This window comes from Bombina bombina, chromosome 6 (genome assembly GCF_027579735.1).
Source record: "Bombina bombina isolate aBomBom1 chromosome 6, aBomBom1.pri, whole genome shotgun sequence".
Lineage (NCBI taxonomy): Eukaryota > Metazoa > Chordata > Amphibia > Anura > Bombinatoridae > Bombina > Bombina bombina.
The window spans coordinates 34166999-34186839 of NC_069504.1; the positions used below are offsets into that span (position 1 = coordinate 34166999).

General features: G+C 37.7%; 1 protein-coding gene across 4 annotated transcripts; it reads right to left on the reverse strand.

The window, feature by feature from the left end:
* Positions 1 to 330: 330 nt before the first annotated feature.
* On the reverse strand, positions 331 to 11379 carry LOC128662558 (uncharacterized). 4 transcript variants are annotated; one of them, XM_053716351.1, is made up of 2 exons: positions 11344 to 11379; positions 331 to 1463 (listed from the first exon to the last, which is right to left on the reverse strand). In XM_053716351.1, exon 2 carries the CDS (start codon positions 1447 to 1449, stop codon positions 550 to 552), a length of 900 nt encoding a protein of 299 aa, XP_053572326.1. In that variant the 5' UTR covers positions 1450 to 1463; positions 11344 to 11379; the 3' UTR covers positions 331 to 549. The 4 variants fall into 4 exon arrangements, with proteins under 4 accessions (XP_053572326.1, XP_053572328.1, XP_053572329.1 ...); XM_053716353.1 differs by lacking the exon at positions 11344 to 11379 and adding an exon at positions 11291 to 11343; XM_053716354.1 differs by lacking the exon at positions 11344 to 11379 and adding an exon at positions 10880 to 10901.
* Between the last annotated feature and the right edge of the window lie 8462 nt (positions 11380 to 19841).

The window sequence follows — 19841 nt, forward strand, 5'->3', positions numbered from 1 at the left end:
TAAAAAAATCCACACATTTTACAGCTAAATTACATGAAAAGGGGAAAAAAATAATGAAAGTATATTGCAAACATACTTAACTACACACCACTAAACCAGTTATATTAAAATCTCAAGTTGATTACTTTAAAGTTTAATCCATCACTTCAATTCTCTTTAAACACTGCATAATATGGAGTCATATGAAACTTACTCCATTACTGCAGGATCTGTCCAATACAAATACAGTTAGGGTACTTGGGAGCTTGTCTAAAATCGCACACAGTGTTTTGTGGCTACTGCCTCTGATTGGCTGTAGTGCATCCAGCCTAGTTAAACAAAAAACTGTCATGAATGAAGCATGTTTATTTTAAATACAATAATGCAAGGTAATTATTCCAATTTTCCTTTAAAGAATAATGAGCAGTTACAGTCACAGTATATGCAGTGTCTTTAATATTACATTTCAAGCACATTCTAACATGACATCCTTTTTAATGCTTGTGCCACTGTTTTTGCATAGAGTTGTCCGAAAGGACAGAAATTCTATAAATAACACTTTTTTAATAATTATCCTATTGAAATGCTGCTGCCCAGTATAGAAATGCTTAAAGCCTGTCCAATTTTAAAGCCAGTTCCTAAGAGAATGATCTCAAACTCATGTAATCCCACTGTGATTCCAGTATCAGCTGCCAGCCCTATCTTAGCATGAACTGGGCCAGCAGTGGCAGAAATACTTCCAACCTCTGCTCTAGCCATGGCACCAACCCCAATGGAACTGGCTTCAGCTCTGGCGGATGCACTGGGACCTCTTGCTTCAGTGTCAAATACACTGAATTCTGCTGTTATTCTCCCAACCCCAGCCTCAGCATATGCCCCATACTTATAGATCTTCTTATGTTCTGGTCCTGAACTTTCATATACGTAGAACCCAGAGCGAGCAAACGGCCCCTCTGCAAAAGCATAATGCTGTCTGTCTTTGGTTGTGTGCACATTCACTGTGCCAGATACATTCTCTGTAGAATCAATGGATGTATGGGGGCTTCTGGAATCCATCATAGATAATTCAACTCTTATCCTTCCAACGCCAGCCTCTGAGATTGTCCCAAACTTGTTTACAATCTTCTCTGATTCATCTGAGCTTTTGCAGACATAGGAAACAATATGAGCAAAGGGCCCCTCAACATACGAATAACCTTCTCTTTCAAACGTGTTTATTAAATTCACTAATCCTGAGGCACTCACAGTCACTGATATTGGTTGTTCACTCGGTCTCTTAGACATGTTAACTTTTACAAGCTCCTTTCTTGTCTCATCCACAATTTTATGGACCTTGGATTTGATTCTACTTGGGAGCATTGAGTTGACACCACTGGACATTGAAGCTTCAAGATACCCCATCTTCTGAGTCTTGTTCCAGGTAGCCATCTGGTTATCTGGATCTTTGTTTTCATGTAATTCTAATTCCATTCTTGATTACAATCCTGTAACAAATCATGAAAATCCACATTTATTAGGATCAAATACTTAATACTTTAAATCAAACCTATACTGTATCTACACAATTCAAGGGTTCTCATACAACCAATATATCAGGAAAAAATGTTTATCTTGGTAGACATCAAATCATGCTCTCCTTATCTTAACATAAACATACAGCTGGCAAAAGGTACTTGTAATTGCATGTTTCTAAGTTTATGCTCTAAAACTGCACACCATTCCCACACAGATCATAGATTCACATTAAACTGGACTGGGTGAAGCTCTCAGAAGCTGTGTGCACATCCAATAATATGGCCAGCTTTCCCAGAACAGACTGGGTGCACATATCACACAAGAACACGCCTATTCCTACCTCTTCATATTAGCGGCACCTCACTAACGAGGCTTTAAGGAGGCTAAAATGGCCATCTGGGGTTGTCATTTCCCTTGTTCAGAGGAGAATCGCCTGGTATTTTGGGGCTGGACTGACTTTGTTTGGCGGCCGCAGGATCAGACTGATTTACTTCAGGAAAGTTTTCCTCTGTGAAAAGCACAATAGGGCTAAAAGAAGCTGCTCCCAGGTGGTAACCGGGCCCATAGAACAAGTCACTGAGCTGCTTGTTCCTGGCAGACTGCTTTTTTTTCCCCCTTTATATTCCTGGATCAGTGGTTATTTATAAATGAGGTATGTGCTCCTTATAGTGATTGATCAATACATATTCCCATATTTACAGAAAGATTTACCCATCTCCAAGTTTTACAATGTTAAAGGGACAGTATACACCAATTTAAATGTATCTGCATGTAATAGACATTACCATAAAGTAGAAAATCCAGTATAAAACCTTTTAAAAACTTGTTTAGAAGCTCCCAGTTTACCACTGTTGTTAAAGGTTAGGTTGGGACACCCAGTGGAAGGGGCTGAGAAAGCAAGAAGAGCAGATACTCCCCCTCTCCTGCATATGAAAAGACAGATAACATAAACAGGAGCCAGCAGGAGTCTGTAGACATCAGTATACATCTGACACTATAGGGCTTGGTTAGGAGTCTGAAAATCAGCATAAATGTTCTTAAAAAAAATAAGCAAAACTAAACATTGTTATAAAAACACTCCCAGATGGGCTATATAAATAGATCTACAAAACATTTATGCAAAGAAAAATCTAGTGTACAATGTCCCTTTAACCCAGGTTTAAGTAAAAAAAAACAAGTTTTGTGGTAAGAACAATATTCTAATTAACACCATTTAATACCAACCCTTTAAGGCCTAAAACACAGTTGGAGCTCAAAATTACGCTTTTGCGAGAGCAATATTTGCGCTTCACTAAGTAATACAAGCACACGCAAATGTGCGCTAGTATTACATGTTGAACACAATGAAAATGCGATTTTGTGTTCGCATTGCCTGGAAGTTTTGCGATCACAAGAGCTAACTAACACAAATATATATGTATATACACATAGTAACACATAAATATATATGTATATACACATAGTAACACATAAATATATATGTATATACACATACTAACACATAAATATATATGTATATGCACATAATAACACATAAATATATATGTATATACACATAAATATATATGTATATACACATAACACATAAATATATATGTATATACACACATAGTAACACATAAATATATATGTATATACACACATAGTAACACATAAATATATATGTATATACACATAGTAACACATAAATATATATATATATATATATATATATATATATATATATATATATATATATATATATATATATATATATATATATATATACACACATAAATATATATATATATACCCATACTAACACATAAATATATATGTATATACACATAGTAACACAAATATATATGTATATATACATAGTAACACATAAATATATATGTATATACACATACTAACACAAATATATATGTATATACACATAAATATATACAGGTATGTATATAAAGCATATACATATATATTTACTGGGAACACACAATTCCCATAGACTGCAATGTAAAGGCCCCACATTCCTTCACTTTAATACCTTCCAACTGCTTTGTGCAGTCATTTTAAATTAAAAAAATATATATTTATTATTAATAAATGAACAGTACACTTTATTTTGGGGGCAATTGGGGGACATTTTTTCATTAAACCAGAGATCTGTCCTCTGGTTAATGAATTCTAGCACAAAGTGCTACCGCAATAATAACTCATAATGGCTGGTTATTTAATGTGCGTCCAGAAACTGGCAAATTTCCCCCTTTATGAGTGCATGTTAAAATTGCGCTTCACTTGTAATCTAGCCCTAAATCAGTAAAGCCTTATTAGCATTTCTAAATCTAACTTATAGTAACACAACATAAAAAGAAGAAAAAATAAAATTAAAATTAAAAGCACCTATGTAGCAATCACTTTAATGTATGATGTATCTCCTATACAAAATGGATAACAAAAGCTGTGAGACACTGTTGTGTTCAACACCAGAGATAGACGATACATTGTATATTTAAGTGAGTGCTGAAGATGCTTCCTATACTCTTCTTCTTGGCTTTTGTAACCCACAATAAAGTGTTTGGGGTTGTAAGTAAGTGGCAGAGCATGGATTCTAGATTTTTGTAACAAGAAACTTAGACATTTGTAAATATAGAAGGGACAACTGGACTCAGCTAACAACTCAGCACAATTTCAGAAAACCAGAGATAATTCGGTTCTCAAACCAGATATTTTATTACTTCTCTCTGCATGACACTTACTTCTCACAGTACTAACGTTTCCTCTCTGCATGACATCCTTCTCCTATGGAGAGACGGTAAGCTGTCCCTTCTACAGTACTGAGTTAAATGTTGTTATTATAATTTGTTTGTAAAGTGCCAACAGATTCCGCAGCTCTATAAAAACAGTTTTAGCACTGTTGTAGTCAACTCTTATGAAGGTGATCTATAAACAGCTGGGCTCATAGGCTTACATGCTAAGGTGGTTCAAGGGGATAGCAAAGGAGGAGAGGAACTGGGTTAGGAAAGGTTAGTGTAGGTTGTATGCATACCTGAACAGTAGACTCTTTAGGAAGCGCTTGAAGCTGTCAAAACTAGGAGAGAATCTTGTGGAGCGAGGCAGAGAGTTCCACAATATGGGAGCCAGTCTGGAGAAGTCCTGTAAATGGGAATGTTAGGAGGTGACAAGAGAGGGGGAGAGTAGTAGGTTGTAAACAGAGCGAAGGGGATGGAGAGTATCTGGAGACAAGGTCTGAGATATAGGGGGAACAGTGCAGTTGAGGGCCTTGTATGTCAGAGTCAGAAATTTGTGTTCAATCCTGGTAGCAAGAGAAAGCCAGTGAAGGGATTGGCAGAGTGGTGCAGCAGATAAAGAGTGATGTGTCAGGAAAATAAGCCTGGGAGAGGCATTCATTATGGATTGTAAAGGAGCTAGATAGCAGCTAGGGAGACCAGAGAGGTTTGAGTTGCAGTAGTCATGGCGGGAAAGGATAAGAGAGTAGATTAAAATCTTAGTTGTGTGTTGTGTAAGGAAATGTCTAATTTTAAAGATATTTTTAAGTTGTAAGCAGCAAGATTTGGCCAAGGACTGAATGCGAGGAGTGAAAGAAAGATCTGAGTCAAGTGTGACCCCAAGACATCAGGCATGCGGGGTAGGGGTAATAAAGGAGTTATCAACAGTTATAGAAAAATTGGGGTGGAGATTTTGGAAGAAGGGGGGGAAATAAAGAGCTCAGTTTTTCTAAAGCTTAAAGGGACACTGAACCCAAATTTTTTCTTTCATTATTCAGCTACAGCATGCAATTTTAAGCAACTTTCTAATTTACTCCTATTATCATTTTTTTTTCGTTCTCTTGCTATCTTTATTTGAAAAAGAAGGCATCTAAACTTTTTGATTCAGTACTCTGGACAGCACATTTTTATTGGTGGATAAATTTATCCACCAATCAGCAAGAACAACCCAGGTTGTTCAGCATAAATGGGCAGGCATCTAAACTTACATTCTTGCATTTCAACTAAAGATACCAAGAGAATGAAGAAAATTTGATAATAGGAGTAAATTAGAAAGTTGCTTAAAATGTCATGCTCTATCTGAATCACAAAATATTTTTTTGGGGTTCAGTGTCCCTTTAAGATAGTGAGAGGACATCCAGGAAGAGATATGAGAAAGACAGTTAGTTAGACATGGGTAAGCAAGAAAGGAGATAGGTCTGGTGCAGAGAGGTACATTTGGGCATCATCTGCATACAAATGATATTAAAACCTGTTTGACTTTATTAAGGAACATAATGATGATTGAGAAGAGAAGGGGAATCGAGGACCAAGCCTTGCAGAAGTCCAACAGAAAGCAGTAATGTGCAGAGAAAGCCCCAGAGAAGGCTGTACTAAAGGTACGGTTAGACAGGTAGGAAGAGATTAACCAGAGGGCTGTGTCACAAATGTTGAAGGAATTGAGGGTTTAGAGCAAAAGAGGGTGGTCAACAGATCAAGGAGGATAAAGAGATAGATGTGGCCTTTTGAATTTGCTGTAAGTAGGTTGTTAGCATCCTTAATGATTGCTGTCTCTGTGAATTGATGGTGGCAAAATCCAGATTGCAGTGGGTCAAGGAGGGAGTTTAATGTAAAGAAATGTTATAGACGTGCATATATTAACTTCTTAAGAAGCTTTGAGGCAAGAGGGAACAGACAATATTAAGCATACTATATGGAGACAATAAGGCAATATCTGCTTATATGTTTACTGCTGGGTTTTTAAGCCACAATTTAATGGTATAAAAATGTCTCTATATTCATATGCAGTGCTTACATAAAACTATTCTTTACTGTTCCTTTAAGAGTATCAATTTAGCTACTGCCGAAACCAATTAGCCTCAGAAGTAGCTTAATTCAGATCTAACATTCCTGTCACAGGGTTGTCACTGGATAGGAGCTCTGTCCTGCAGTCTATCCTACAGCTTCCAATACTTATAAATGGGGTTATGCATTGGGGACAACTAAACCTTATGAAGACCACCACTGACCCGCCCAACCACACCCATATACATCGCTCTGATTCTGCTTTTGGGTCTCTAACCTACACAAGTTTACTTTCCAAACTCAGTATACAGTCTAGATTGGACCCCAGACTCCCAGTCAGAGTTAATTGTCAGAATGTTGGGAGCTATATAAGTGACTTTCTGCTAAATATGTACTTCCCATCAAGGGTGTACAAACACCTGGGGATATGACAACACTCAATTTATGGTATCAAATCACATAAATGGTGCTAAAGGTGAAAATATCTCAAAGTAAATCCTAATCAAAATTACCCATATAGTATAGTAAATCCTAATCAAATTACCCAGATAGTATAGTAAATCCTAATCAAAATACCCATGTAGTATAATATTTCAGGGTATAAGAATATCATCAAATAATATACACATGTATACTTATAAATAATAATATATCTGTGTACACTAAATAATTCATTTTGTTTATGGGACCCAAAAGAGACACTGTATGTAAACCAGCCCCCTCTCTCACTCATCAAATGAATTACTTGCAGAACAAAGAAATGTTTTCAAAGTAATCTTAGAGGAGACATTTGGTCTATTTAAACAGTCATTTCAAAGAAAATAACAAAAGCTTAAACTGCTATTATAGTTAGGACCATATAACCATTTCAAAAGGCAAAAACTTCAATAAGAGATGGTTAATCTATAATAGCTATATATTCCAGATCAGTGAAGATACACTTCTCCTAATTAAGATAGCATTTCAATTGCTTCAAAAGGAATGACCATGTTTATTTTGTGTGTTATAAATCTTGGATCAAGCGTGATGATTCCCCTTCCTGATGAACAGGACATAGGAGAACCAGATTATAAGATAGATAAACCCATGCAGGGATATATTATGGACACAATGTCAGAGTAATAGCTGGATTTCTTTTACAACTAAATTATCTTTTCAAACAAAGATAAACATAGTACTTAAGTTACAGGAAACCTTTGGTTGGTAGAGTCAATAGTCTGTGTTTTGAATGGAAAATATGCTCAGAAGTCCTCTGAAATCTCTCACCCAAATCTTTGTGACTTGAAAAGAAACACATGCTAACAGACACATGTGATAACAACACAATGGCTCACTGAATCTCTGACACTTGAATATACGTAATGCAGACATACGTCTGGGAGAGGTGGCTGCTGATGATTTTGCTAAACTGACTGAAAACTGTTGCGTGGGACACAGTCAAACTATAAGCAAAGTGGGCCATACTTTTTCTTATCAATTGCAATTACACTTATTTTTATATGAGGTGGGACAAGTTTTGAAGCTGAATATCATTTGGTAAAGTATTAAAAAAATTGCTAAAGATATAGGTAAACATTTAAGATAAGCATTCCTTGTTGCTGTAGTAAATAAATTTAAAGAGCATTGTGTATTTTAAAAATAGAATATCATAGTCTGTGTATTTTAAACTAACCCTTAGTGCTAAACAATTTATCCTGGAAAATTTACATAGAGCTATAACTCAGAATTGGTTTTAAATTGTAAGTAACTGAGAATTTATTTCAATTTAGATAAATAAGCAAAGGACAATTGTTTTTTGCAAAGATAATAGATACTATTTTGATGTTTTAAATTAGAATTGTGTTAGAATCAATTGTGACTACATAGTTAAATAGCTGAGTGTATTGCTTGAATGTTAGCAGTTAAATATCTTGGAATCTCATTGTGTTAATTTAATTAAATTCTATTGTGAACAAGGCTAGTTAAAAGTTAAAATTTGGGTTGCTTTGTAAAGAGTATAGCATATTTTAATAAATTAAATGTGCATAGTATTGATTCATATTTTTGGTTCCTACAAATATATTTCAATGTGTTTATAGATATTAACTAATAATAAAGAATTCAGGAATTTATATTAATTTTATTGTCTTAGTATATGTATATTTTTGGGGTTTAATTTAAAGGATAATTATTAAATATATTGTGTTATAACCCAGCCATATACTGACAAGTAAATAGTAATCTGATAACCCATGTAGTATATTAAATCCTAATCAAATTACCCATATAGTATAGTAAATCCTAATCAAATTACCCATGTAGTATAGTAAATCCTAATCATATTACCCATGTAGTATAGTAAACCCTAATCAAATTACCCATGTAGTATAGTAAATCCTAATCAAATTACCCATGTAGTATAGTAAATCCTAATCAAATTACCCATGTAGTATAGTTAAATCCTAATCAAATTACCCATGTAGTATAGTTAAATCCTAATCAAATTACCCATATAGTATAGTAAATCCTAATCAAATTACCCATGTAGTATAGTAAATCCTAATCAAATTACCCATGTAGTATAGTAAATCCTAATCAAATGACCCATATAGTATAGTACATCCTAATCAAATGACCCATATAGTATAGTAAATCCTAATCAAATTACCCATGTAGTATAGTAAATCCTAATCAAATTACCCATGTAGTATAGTAAATCCTAATCAAATTACCCATATAGTATAGTAAATCCTAATCAAATTACCCATATAGTATAGTAAATCCTAATCAAATTACCCATGTAGTATAGTAAATCCTAATCAAATTACCCATGTAGTATAGTAAATCCTAATCAAATTACCCATGTAGTATAGTAAATCCTAATCAAATTACCCATGTAGTATAGTAAATCCTAATCAAATTACCCATATAGTGTAGTAAATCCTAATCAAATTACCAATGTAGTGTAGTAAATCCTAATCAAATTACCCATGTAGTATAGTAAATCCTAATCAAATTACCCATGTAGTATAGTAAATCCTAATCAAATTACCCATATAGTATAGTAAATCCTAATCAAATTACCCATGTAGTATAGTAAATCCTAATCAAATTACCCATGTAGTATAGTAAATCCTAATCAAATTACCCATATAGTATAGTAAATCCTAATCAAATTACCCATATAGTATAGTAAACATTCAAATTTGTATTTAAGCCCAGAGCAAAATGCAGATTTACATTAAAGGGACATGAAACCCAAATGACTTATTTCATGATTTAGAAAGAGCATGCAATTTTAAACAACTTTCCAATGTACTTCTATTATCTAATTTTCTTTGTTCTCTCGATATCCTTAATTGAAAAGCACCTCTAAATAGGCTCAGTAGCTGCTGATTGGCGGCTGCACAAAGATGCCTCTTGTGTTTGGCTCAGCCATGTGCATTGCTATTTCTTCAACAAAGGATATCTAAGGAATGAAGCAACTTAGATAATAGAAGTAAATTGTAATGTTGTTTAAAAGTATATCCTCTATCTGAATCATGAAAGGAAATGTTTGGGTTTCATGTCCCTTTAAGCTGTAAAATTTTTGTTTACCTTTTGTGGGAAAAACTGTATTTAATGTAAATAATAAATCTCTTACTTAAAGTGAAAGTAAAATTTAATGAATAAGTGCCCGGTAACTAAAAAGAGGGGCGCTCTCATTCATTAAACTTTACATTGAAGCGTTTTTTGTTTTTTTTTAAATACCTTTTTCTTTATGGAACCAAACCAGACCGGTGATCCTCCGCCACAGCTCCTGCTGTATTTAGCTTATTGATGACGAATCCGGCTTCCTCCAATCGTTGTGTGGCCTCATGAGCTGGATGCCTTGGGGTGCACGCAATGATTGGAGGAAGCCAGATTCCTCACTGCTGTGCTAAGTACTGCAGGAGCTTTGGGTGGGCATCGCTGCCTTGGATTATATAAAGAAAAAAGTATTTTAAAAAAATGTTAAGTTTAATGAATGAAAGTGCCCCTGTTTTTAAGAATATTTTTAGTTACTGGGCACTTATTCATTAAACTTCACATTCACTTTAACATACAATGTTAGCTCTGTAAACCAAGATAAAATAATAATCATGCTATGAATTTAAACTGAATCTCACAGCCTCAGTGATTGGGCTGAACAGCGCTGTCCCTTGGGGGGTGTATGGCGTTGTCTTACACTTGTCGCAGGTCTCACTATTTTTTTTGACAAATGTAACTGGTGAGTTGTTTTCCAAATACACCTGTGCTTATTAAACTGTAAAAAGACCTGACTGCAAAACCAGAAAGGAATGCAAGGTGAATGCAATGCTGAATACAGTGCCATTTGGTCTATATCTACGTAAAAACAACAACTTTCTGCTTGGTGTCATATTTGCTTTCCCCTGCGAGAATCTGTATTCCAGAGAGCTTCAGTACTCGCCCAGGCATCCAGTTTTAGCTCCTTCTCAGTGAGTGCTGCCCAGGTGAGTGTGAGATTTCTCACTGTGCAGATAACTGGGCCCTAAGTCTGACTCTGTGTGCATCAGTAAGAGAGCGGTTTATTACAGAGAGTTTGTCACTAATTGTAAGATACATAATACCCATTTCTGCTCTCTGATACTAACATTTAGGTTTCAGCAGTTCCATCTGCTGTAGTTCACTTCTGCTGTGCTGCCCTTTTTCTATCCTCTATAAAAGTTCTAATTTAAGTAACCCCTTGTGGTCTGCTTCCGGATCACTGCTACTGGCTGTAACCCTTCCCTTACTGGGGTCAGTACACAGATATCAGTGACATTTGTTGTCCTCTATCCACCCTGCAGCCTCTGTTATTCTTCAGTTAACTAATAAAACAACACAAGTTAAAACTGCAGCTGGTTATTAACTATACAGCTCCCTATAAAGTCACATGTAAGAGTCTAACAATATAACTGACCCCAGACACTCCCTACTAAACAGATCTAATTAGCAGCTTACACATATCAGAGTCCAGCTGCCCCTAAAGCTGATAAATCTCACAGAAAATCACTTTTACAAACCAAAACAAGAGCAGGAAACCCCCAAACACAGAGCAAACAGCTCAGCCTCTCACCAGGTCAGACTTCAGACTCCACCCAGACCATGTAAGGCTGAGGCTGCAGTTAGTTATAGGGGGAGGAACATTCTTGCAACTATATTATGTATCAGTCATTCCCAGAGCCTTGTGATCAAAGTCTCTTCCTGATAATATAACTGGCAGCACTTTCCCTCTCTAGTAGCAAATCTCAGTCATTTCTCTTCAACAAAATCACAAGTCTCTCTCTATACATATAACACTTGTAATAAAGTCAGTGTGCAGCTCAGTACTTCATCATTAGTATGGAACACACATCAGATAGAAACAGAAATAGCAGACAGCACACCAGGCCTGCACTTCTGTATGGTGTGTCACCATTAAAGGGAGAGTGTACTGTAACATTTTATCCCTTTAATCTGCCCCAGTTATCCATTTTAGCTGCTGGAATGTTTTAAAATGATTACGCATTGCTCCTTTATTTTGACATAGGAAATAGCTGCTTTTCTGGTTGAAGCCTACTGCTATACTAAACATTTCAATCCTGCAGTAATGGCTACAGAAAAGATATGTAAACAAGAGGCATCAGAAGAAATCAAACTCCAGTGGGGTGAGCCCTTTTTAAAGGCTGTTTCTAATACACCTTTAAAATACAAATTACTGTTATCTGCTGCTTGCCTGAGCACACTGTCTCTTTACATGGACAGTAAAGTCAAAATTAAACTTCAATGGATTGGATACAACAATTTTACTTCTATTATAAATGTTGCTTAGTTCTCTTTGTGTTTTTTGTTAAAAAGTAATCCTAGATGAGCTCAGGAGCGTGCACATGTATTTAGCTATCTGGCAACAGTATTTACAATATTTTTTATAGCAATGTTATACATAGTTGCAAACACTGATGCCTAGAATACTACGCACACTATTAGGCAGAAGTGTTTGCATCTATGTATAACATTGCTATAAACATTATTGCAAACACTCGGCTAGATTTGGAGTTTTGTCGGTAACGACCCGAAAAACTAACGCCGGCTTTTTTCTGGCCGCACCATAAAAATAACTCTGGTATTGAGAGTCCAAAGAATGGCTGCGTTAGGCTCCAAAAACGGAGCGTAGAGCATTTTTAACGCAGCTTCAACTCTCGATACCAGAGTTGCTTACGGACGCGGCCAGCCTAAAAAACGTGCTCGTGCACGATTCCCCCATAGAAAACAATAAGGCTGTTTGAGCTGAAAAAAAAACAAACACCTGCAAAAAAGCCGCGTTCAGCTCCTAACGCAGCCCTATTGTTTGCTATGGGGAAACACTTCTACGTCTGCACTTAACACCCTAACATGTACCCCGAGTCTAAACACCCCTAACCTTACACTTATTAACCCCTATTCTGCCGCCCCCGCTATCGCTGACCCCTGCATATTATTTTTAACCCCTAATCTGCCGCTCCGTAAACCGCCGCTACTTACATTATCCTTATGTACCCCTAATCTGCTGCCCCTAACACCGCCGACCCCTATGTTATATTTATTAACCCCTAATCTGCCCCCCACAACGTCGCCGCCAACTACCTACAATAATTAACCCCTAATCTGCCGACCGCAAAGCGCCGCCACCTACGTTATACTTATGTACCCCTAATCTGCTGCCCCTAACACCGCCGACCCCTATATTATATTTATTAACCCCTAATCTGCCCCCCTCAACGTCCCCTCCACCTGCCTACACTTATTAACCCCTAATCTGCCGAGCGGACCTGAGCGCTACTATAATAAAGTTATTAACCCCTAATCCGCCTCACTAACCCTATAATAAATAGTATTAACCCCTAATCTGCCCTCCCTAACATCGCCGACACCTAACTTCAATTATTAACCCCTAATCTGCCGACCGGAGCTCACCGCTATTCTAATAAATGGATTAACCCCTAAAGCTAAGTCTAACCCTAACACTAACACCCCCCTAACTTAAATATAATTTTAATCTAACGAAATTAATTAACTCTTATTAAATAAATTATTCCTATTTAAAGCTAAATACTTACCTGTAAAATAAACCCTAATATAGCTACAATATAAATTATAATTACATTGTAGCTATTTTAGGATTAATATTTATTTTACAGGCAACTTTGTAATTATGTTAACCAGGTTCAATAGCTATTAAATAGTTAAGAACTATTTAATAGTTACCTAGTTAAAATAATTACAAAATTACCTGTAAAATAAATCCTAACCTAAGTTACAATTAAACCTAACACTATACTATCATTAAATTAATTAAATAAAATACCTACAATTACCTACAATTAAACCTAACACTACACTATCAATACATTAATTAAATACAATACCTACAAAAAAATACATTTAAATAAACTAACTAAAGTACAAAAAATAAAAAAGAACTAAGTTACAAAAAATAAAAAAATATCTACAAACATACGAAAAATATTACAACAATTTTAAACTAATTACACCTACTCTAAGCCCCCTAATAAAACAACAAAGCCCCCCAAAATAAAAAATGCCCTACCCTATTCTAAATTACTAAAGTTAAAAGCTCTTTTACCTTACCAGCCCTGAACAGGGCCCTTTGCGGGGCACGCCCCAAAAAGTTCAGCTCTTTTTCCTGTAAAAAAAAACATACAATACCCCCCCCCCAACATTACAACCCACCACCCACATACCCCTAATCTAACCCAAACCCCCCTTAAATAAACCTAACACTAAGCCCCTGAAGATCATCCTACCTTGTCTTCACCTCACCAGGTATCACCAATCCGTCCTGGCTCCAAAATCTTCATCCAACCCAAGCGGGGGTTGGCGATCCATCATCCGAACAGCCAATAGAATGCGAGCTCAATCTGATTGGCTGATTGGATCAGCCAATCGGATTGAACTTGATTCTGATTGGCTGATTCCATCAGCCAATCAGAATATTCCTACCTTAATTCCGATTGGCTGATAGAATCCTATCAGCCAATCGGAATTCGAGGGACGCCATCTTGGATGACGTCCCATAAAGGAACCGTCATTCTTCAGTTGGACGTCGCCGGAGGAAGATGGGTCCGCGGTGGAGGTCTTCAGGATGGAGCCGGTCGTCATCGGATGAAGATAGAAGATGCCGCTTGGATCAAGATGGTTGCCGGTCCGGATCGCCTCTTCTTCCCGGATAGGATGAAGACTTTGGAGCCTCTTCTGGACCTCTTCAGCCATCGGATGATGGATCGCCAACCCCCGCTTGGGTTGGATGAAGATTTTGGAGCCAGGACGGATCGGTGATACCTGGTGAGGTGAAGACAAGGTAGGATGATCTTCAGGGGCTAAGTGTTAGGTTTATTTAAGGGGGGTTTGGGTTAGATTAGGGGTATGTGGGTGGTGGGTTGTAATGTTGGGGGGGGTATTGTATGTTTTTTTTTACAGGAAAAAGAGCTGAACTTTTTGGGGCATGCCCCGCAAAGGGCCCTGTTCAGGGCTGGTAAGGTAAAAGAGCTTTGAACTTTAGTAATTTAGAATAGGGTAGGGCATTTTTTATTTTGGGGGGCTTTGTTGTTTTATTAGGGGGCTTAGAGTAGGTGTAATTAGTTTAAAATTGTTGTCATATTTTCCGTATGTTTGTAGATATTTTTTTATTTTTTGTAACGTAGTTCTTTTTTATTTTTTGTACTTTAGTTAGTTTATTTAAATGTATTTTTTTGTAGGTATTGTATTTAATTAATGTATTGATAGTGTAGTGTTAGGTTTAATTGTAGGTAAGTGTAGGTATTTTATTTAATTAATTTAATGATAGTATAGTGTTAGGTTTAATTGTAACTTAGGTTAGGATTTATTTTACAGGTAATTTTGTAATTATTTTAACTAGGTAACTATTAAATAGTTCTTAACTATTTAATAGCTATTGTACCTGGTTAACATAATTACAAAGTTGCCTGTAAAATAAATATTAATCCTAAAATAGCTACAATGTAATTATAATTTATATTGTAGCTATATTAGGGTTTATTTTACAGGTAAGTATTTAGCTTTAAATAGGAATAATTTATTTAATAAGAGTTAATTAATTTCGTTAGATTAAAATTATATTTAAGTTAGGGGGGTGTTAGGGTTAGGGTTAGACTTAGCTTTAGGGGTTAATCCATTTATTAGAATAGCGGTGAGCTCCGGTCGGCAGATTAGGGGTTAATAATTGAAGTTAGGTGTCGGCGATGTTAGGGAGGGCAGATTAGGGGTTAATACTATTTATTATAGGGTTAGTGAGGCGGATTAGGGGTTAATAACTTTATTATAGTAGCGCTCAGGTCCGCTCGGCAGATTAGGGGTTAATAAGTGTAGGCAGGTGGAGGCGACGTTGAGGGGGGCAGATTAGGGGTTAATAAATATAATATAGGGGTCGGCGGTGATAGGGGCAGCAGATTAGGGGTACATAAGTATAACGTAGGTGGCGGCGCTTTGCGGTCGGCAGATTAGGGGTTAATTATTGTAGGTAGTTGGCGGCGACGTTGTGGGGGGCAGATTAGGGGTTAATAAATATAATACAGGGGTCGGCGGTGTTAGGGGGAGCAGATTAGGGGTACATAAGGATAACGTAGGTGGCGGTCGGCAGATTAGGGGTTAAAATAAATTTATTCGAGTGTCGGCGATGTGGGGGGACCTCGGTTTAGGGGTACATAGGTAGTTTATGGGTGTTAGTGTACTTTAGAGCACAGTAGTTAAGAGCTTTAGAAACCGGCGTTAGCCCAGAAAGCTCTTAACTACTGACTTTTTTCCTGCGGCTGGAGTTTTGTCGTTAGAGCTCTAACGCTCACTTCAGAAACGACTCTAAATACCGGAGTTAGAAAGATCCCATTGAAAAGATAGGATACGCAATTGACGTAAGGGGATCTGCGGTATGGAAAAGTCGCGGCTGAAAAGTGAGCGTTAGACCCTATTTTGAGTGACTCCAAATACCGGCGGTAGCCTAAAACCAGCGTTAGGAGCCTCTAACGCTGGTTTTCACGGCTACCGCCAAACTCCAAATCTAGGTCACTGTTAGCTAAAGACACATGCACGCTCCTGACCTCATCTAGGATTACTCTTTAACAAAGGATACCAAGACAACTTAGCAAATTTGATAATAGAAGTACATTTGAAACCTCTATCTGAATTAAGAATGTTTAATTTTTACTTAAAGGGCCACTATAAGTAAATATTTTCTATGCCTGTTACTAACTAACTACCCCAAATATGCTTTTTATTAATAGCATTTCATTAACATATCTCTACCGTATATCAGAAATCTTGTCTGCAAATTTAATTGTTTTCCAAACCCACTCCGTGGGTATCCTTTGCTCTGTACCAATCCGTTTACAATACCTAGGTTTCAAAATGGCGCTTTAAACACAAAGTTATTGGTTTAAGAATTTTGAACACACAGTGCTAAAAATAGTGGGCAGGATAACGTGACATCATCGGCGAATAAAAGATATAACTTTTAGAACGTTATGAAACTTCGTTTTGGAGAAAATATAGGTCAGTAGGTTTTAATTAATGTTTATTAACTTTAATATGTTAGTTGTTTAGCTTAAAAATTATAACAGAAAGTAATCCTTTAACTGTACTGTCCCTTTAACCTCTTAACCCAAATGGGCATATATATATATATATATATATATATATATATATATATATATATATGTTGTGCGGTGCTTTGCTTATCGTAGCACACAGCATATATATAGATGTCTGAGGTTCAGAAAGCTCCAGCAGTCTTGGCTGTTAAGTTACAGTTGGAGTTCCTGAGCTCCAGGCATCTGCCCGCTACCTAATTAACCCCTATACTGCCAGAAATAATAGAAGTGTGGTGCGCAGCTGAAATTAGGGGCCTTCTAATTAGCAAGAGGCAATGGCATATATGTTTGCTATTTCTGATCAAAGTGGAAACCAGAGAAGCTTTTACAACCATCTGTGCCACGATTGCACAAGCGGTATGTAAATAATTTCAGTGAGAAACCCAAAGTTTCTGAAAAAGTTAATATTTTATTTATTTGATCGCATTTGGTGGGGTAATGGTGGCATGACATATACCAAAATGGCCTAGATCAATACTTTTGATTGTCTACTTAAAATATATATATATAGTTTTCACAGGAAAATAAAACAAAAAAACAAGGCTCTATTTCTGTTTAAATGGAGTGATAGCAAAAATGCTAAAAATTATCTGATATTTTGGGCATGTTCTTTTCTGAAAGTCCTGGTAGTGAAGGGGTTAATCCTTAGAAATAGCCTTATTCTTATCTCAGGCATAAAGGGGCATTCTAGAATAAAATAAAATGTTCTATTTTTAAGAGCTTTTTATTATAAAATAAATTACCTCCTTGTACTATGTGACCCTTCTGTAGGGTTAGTTGCACCAACACCCCTATTCTGTTCCCAATAACAATATAATCATCTGCAGGGGTACAGGAGTGCAACTACATACTCAACACCTTCAACATATAGTAAAAGGGATTTGTATAAAAAAAAAGGGATTTGAATAAAAATACAATAATCTGGTGAAATAATCCATTTTAATTTTATACTAAACTGTCCCTTTAAATAACCAAACTTTATTTGTTTTAACCCCACTCCTTGCATGGACTTCTTCTATTTCCTCCTGAACTTACAGTATCTTTCAATTTGAAATGATCTGGTAAATAGTTGTGCAAATGGTTATTATGGATGTCTACAGTTTAAAGTCTCCTTCTGGGTAGACATAATGCAGGTTGTAAGTGTCACGCATACCGGGCTGCAAGGGTTAAACCCCTACACCCTACAACCTCACCCCTGTTGTTTCATAGTGGTTTTAGGCTCCTCAGAGCAACCATAATCTCTGGAAACTTTTTGTTTGCTTTTAGTTGGCTTGTTTTTGTGTTAAGAGAAGAGATGGTCTATAACCGGGAAAACCCTCCTAGGCTGGCCAGGCTCCTGGAACTCCCGGTCGGCTGCCTCACAACGGACACCCGCCTAACCCCTCTCAGGCTGGCCGGGCTCCTGGAACTTCCGGTTGGTCACAGGACAGCAGGACACCCGCTAACTTTACCCCGGTCGCTCCAGCAGCCCTTTGACCCAGAGCTCCACTCTTTTAGGGATTGGTAGCCCCTAGGGAGGAAAAGAACTGGGGGAATTATCGGAGGGGAGCTCATTTAGGAACCAGGGATTTTGGACACCCCTAACCCCATAACTTCAACGGACTGTAACTCCGGTCCCCAGTAACAAATCATGCTGATTTTTGGACTGTGGCATCTGGGGACTGATAGCTTTAAAATCCACTGGGATCACCCCAAAACTGCCACCCAAGTGTCTTGGGATTGTAGCTGCTATGGAGGTGCCGGTCCATCTGGAGGGGCGAGAATGGCAGGAAAATTGTGCGATTGTCCAGGGTCTTATTAAATGAGCTGTGTGTATAAAAGGAGTGTGTGTTTTCAATAAAATCAGTTCTTGTTTCACCTGAATGCTAGTCTGTCTAGTTATTTTGGTGGGCTCCAGCTAAAATCACTTTCCTTGGCTACATAGCAGTCTGTTCCAGGCAGAGGAAGGACCCTCTGGCAGAGCTACCTAATCTGGGTAGCCGAAGTCTGCCACAGGGTGGGAACCTGAGTACTGGTGCTGTCGGGAATCAAGAGTGGCTACAGGCTGTGGTCACTTGCCAGCTACAGTCGGCAGGGAGGAAGCAGAACCGTTTGGCGGAGCTACCCAGTCGGGGTAGCCGGGGTATCCATCACATTGGTGGCAGTGGTGGGATCTGCTTCTTTTACAAGGTTCCTGCTGACAGAGGAGAAGCGCCATATGGAGGCAGAGTTCCTAGGGATAGTACAAAAGATGCTGACCAGAACGAATGATCCTTGTTCAGAACAGAACAGGGCAGAGAGCCACCAGCCTCTGCCCAGCCCCTGCAGCAGCTCTGGTAAACCAGGGAGAGGAGGTAGTCGTCCTCCCTCCTCTTACACAGAACCCCTTGCAGGGAGAAACGGATGCCCCTCTCAGGCTGGCCAGGCTCCTGGAACTCCCAGTCGGCCACAGGACAGCAGGACAACCGCTAACTTTACCTCTGGTCGCTCCAGCAGCCCTTTGCCCCAGAGCTCCGCTCTTTTGAGGATTGGTAGCCCCTAGGGAGGACAAGAGCTGGGGGAATTATCGGAGGGGAACTACTTTGGGAACCGGGGATTTTGGACACCCCTAACCTCATAACTTCAACGGACTGTAACTCCGGTCCCCAGTAATTAATCATTTTGACTGTGGCATCTGGGGACCGATAGCTTTAAAATGACACCCTGGAAGTGCCTCCGCCCTACTGGGATCACCCCGAAACTGCCACCCCTGTGTCTTGGGACTGTGGCTGCTATAGTGATGCTGGTCCGTCTGGAGGGGCGGAATGGTGGGAAAATTGTGGGATTTTTTTTTCTCCTTTGACTTATATGGGGAACACTTGAATGCGCATGCAATATTCTAACTTTGTTTTTTGCACTTATCAAGTTAGCATGTGAGTAAAAACAGTTTACTTTCAACTCATAATACAAGCGCAAC

Excerpts from the sequence above, each read along its gene's own strand:
- LOC128662558 (XM_053716351.1), bottom strand. The coding sequence starts at position 1,449 with ATGGAATTAGAATTACATGAAAACAAAGATCCAGATAACCAGATGGCT.